The sequence below is a fragment of the Alnus glutinosa genome, chromosome 2 (genome assembly GCF_958979055.1).
Source record: "Alnus glutinosa chromosome 2, dhAlnGlut1.1, whole genome shotgun sequence".
In the NCBI taxonomy this organism is placed as follows: domain Eukaryota; kingdom Viridiplantae; phylum Streptophyta; class Magnoliopsida; order Fagales; family Betulaceae; genus Alnus; species Alnus glutinosa.
Genome location: NC_084887.1, coordinates 25770062 through 25773362, shown reverse-complemented (window position 1 = coordinate 25773362; position 3301 = coordinate 25770062). Strand labels below are relative to the sequence as shown.

Sequence of the window (3301 nt, the reverse complement as noted above, 5' to 3'; positions counted from 1 at the left end):
ATAAAATTATCCTATATATCATCTTAGTGTTATTTTTCTGCCTCTTGATTGTTTTTTAGGTGATTACTTGTGTGTGTATATATATATATTTATACAGCAGCTGTAAAGGTCGATCTCCAGAATATAGCTAGAATTAAAGGATGTTGTAGCTAGCTAGCTATATATAGATCACGAGAATCTCTTGTCATCACCGCTGCTACATTGTAAAATAAGAGCAGTGACATGCATATGACCCACAACTAAAAGTTTCCCACTAATTTACTCTCACGGGCCCTTACTTGGTATGTCCAAAGCCTTAAGGAACGACGACAGCGCCCTCATGAATACACCGCCGCGAAAGGACTATAAATGATGCAGCTGGGTGCTTTCAGCTGTTGATCAGAATCTAAAAATGAAGGGTTTATGGGAGTTAATGTTGTCATTTAGTTTGGTTTTTCTGTGGTTTACTGCTAAAGCTTGCTCGCAGCCACTGCAGCAGCCCCAAGTGCCTTGTTTCTTCATCTTCGGTGACTCGTTGGTGGATAATGGAAATAACAACGGGATGCTTACGCTTGCTAGAGCTAATTACAGGCCCTATGGAATTGATTTTCCAGAGGCTACCCCTGGCCGGTTTACTAACGGTCGAACTTACGTTGATGCATTAGGTAATTAATATAAGTTCCTTTGCAATTATTAGAATTACGTTGACCTGCTCGGTTAGATGTCTCAGATCTCACATGGTCAGGTTGTCCTAATTAACACTAACCCCAGCAGGTCAAGCCCGCTCATGCTCTCACATGGAGCTGCCCTATTGCACTGGTTGTATTCGACAATTCATTACTGGTTAATTAGATGTAGAACTTATTCCTCTTTGTTCTCTTTGAAAACATTTGCAGCTCAACTTCTAGGATTTCCAAATTATATTCCGCCCTATGCAAGGACTCGCGGCCCTGCACTGCTTAGGGGAGTGAACTATGCATCAGGAGCAGCTGGCATCCGAGATGAAACAGGAAATAACCTGGTATTTATATGTATCGGATCACTTAATTACTCCCTAAACAGAAATTTATGATGGATATAATTAAATTTTTTATGTGATTAATTTGTGTGTGTTTGATATATATAGGGCGATCACGTGTCGATGAACCAACAGGTAGCAAACTTTGCGAATACAATCCTAGAGATGAGGAGGCTCTTCAGGGGAGATTCCAGTGCACTCAATAGCTATCTAAGCAAGTGCATCTTATATTCTGGGATGGGAAGCAATGATTATCTGAACAACTATTTTATGCCTGATTTCTATTCAAGTAGTTCGGTTTACACTCCTAAAGCTTATGCTGCTCTTCTTCTTCAGGAATACTCGCGCCAGCTAACTGTAAGTTGGTGACTGACTTCCACCTCTAACCTACCTCCCTATGTCTTTGTCATCTTTTTGGACCTTTAGATCAATTTCTACAGTTGTTTTTTTTTTTTTTTTTTTTTTTTGCTTCATTTATGTAAGTATTTACACACATAAATCGTTGTTTGTGACATTCATGATGACCACTATATACAGTCAAAACAAGAGGTCGTTTTCTAGCAGACAATGCATATATATTTGCAACGTACCTTTATACTTAGAAGTTACCTTTTTAATTCTAATTACATGCGTGTAATAAGAGGGTAGAAAAATCTGTTCCTAACCCACATGCCAGCTTAGAAAAGGAGTTCATGATCATGTTGACCCATACCATGAGCCTCTTTAAAATTTGAAAGAATCAAACTTGCAGATAGCGAGTAATTAAACACCTAATAAATGGTTAGTTTCAAGTTAATGTTCTCTCTGGTAGAATTTTTTCAAAATTAATATAATTATATATGTATGTTTTCTGTTTAAGACTTTTTATAATAGAAGGTATTGAAGAGTCTTACTGTTGCATGAAAAAATAGAAGAAAAGGAAGGAATTTATTAATGTCAACTCACACTAAGTTATTGTTTTAAAGAAATATTTTGGTATATACACTTATGTGTATGGTTTAAAACGCTTAGATTGCGCACTTGGCTCAAAGCATCAGAACTTTGAGCAAACAAATCATGACAGTTAATTTTAGGATGGTTGTGATCATATGATATGGTGATTTAATGTAGATCGTAGGATCTTTCAAATTAAGATTTGATCAAATTTGATCTAATAATTGAAATTAAGTTATCATTACTAATGATTATAATTAAATAACTGTTAATTATAAGATTGATTCGACGGTCAAGATTAAGTGTTTCTTAATATCGAATTAATGGTGAAATTTTAATAACTGTTACATTAGCAATTATTTCCTTTTAATTTTGAAAATACATTTGTTAATGAACAACCATTAAAACTGCCAAGGTGACACTATAAGTAGCCCACTTACAAACTAGCTAGTACTAGTGTTCGACACTGAAAACCTTCTATATATTCTTCAATCTCTCTCAAAATCCTTCTACTTTTAATTTTTTAAAATTCGTGTTTAGTAGGTTCTGTTTTTCTGCAGAAGCAAAACTATAATCTTCTTGCCAGATTGATTTTGTTTTGTAAAATGCAATCAAATATCAAAAAAAAATTATGGGCTAGCTCGATTATATTGATCGATCGATATAATCTTGTGTATACGAATTGATCAGAATTGGTGATGGCAAATAACGTCTCGAAGAAACTTTGTTTATGTTATTTGTTGTTTAGCAATTATATACACTAGGAGCACGCAAGGTGATTGTAAGTGGAGTTGGCCAAATTGGTTGCATACCATACCAGCTCGCGCGATATCAAGGAAACAGCAGCCGCTGCAGTGAAAAGATCAACGTGGCAATCTCTATTTTCAACTCAGAGCTCCAGAAACTTGTTGACCGTTTCAATGGAGGCGTGTTGCCCGGAGCAAAGTTTGTGTACCTCGACTCCTATAAGAGCACCGGCGATCTTTTTCTAAACGGAACCAATTACGGTAATTAATTTTGCTTAATTTTTGAAATTTGGAGAACTGATAATTAAAGTTAATTTACTATATATGCTTTTTGAAATTAATTTGGATCATATGTATATGATACAGGATTTGAAGTGATAGACAAGGGATGCTGTGGAGTGGGGAAGAACAACGGGCAAATTACATGTCTTCCTCTTCAACAACCATGCGAGGATCGTAGAAAGTACTTGTTCTGGGATGCCTTTCATCCCACCGAGGTGGCCAACATCATATTTGCCAAGAGTTCATACAGTTCACAAACACAGTCCTATGCATATCCAATTAATATACAACAATTGGCAATGCTCTAGTACTTTTTAACCATCTTATATATATATATATATAT

General features: G+C 35.8%; 1 protein-coding gene across 1 annotated transcript; it reads left to right on the top strand.

The window, feature by feature from the left end:
* The first annotated feature begins 368 nt into the window (after window positions 1-368).
* LOC133861696 (GDSL esterase/lipase At1g33811) lies at window positions 369-3301 on the top strand. Its single transcript, XM_062297491.1, has 5 exons — window positions 369-644; window positions 876-1000; window positions 1106-1354; window positions 2679-2937; window positions 3043-3301. The coding sequence occupies exons 1-5, from the start codon at window positions 392-394 to the stop codon at window positions 3264-3266; spliced, it is 1110 nt and encodes a 369-aa protein (XP_062153475.1). The 5' UTR covers window positions 369-391; the 3' UTR covers window positions 3267-3301.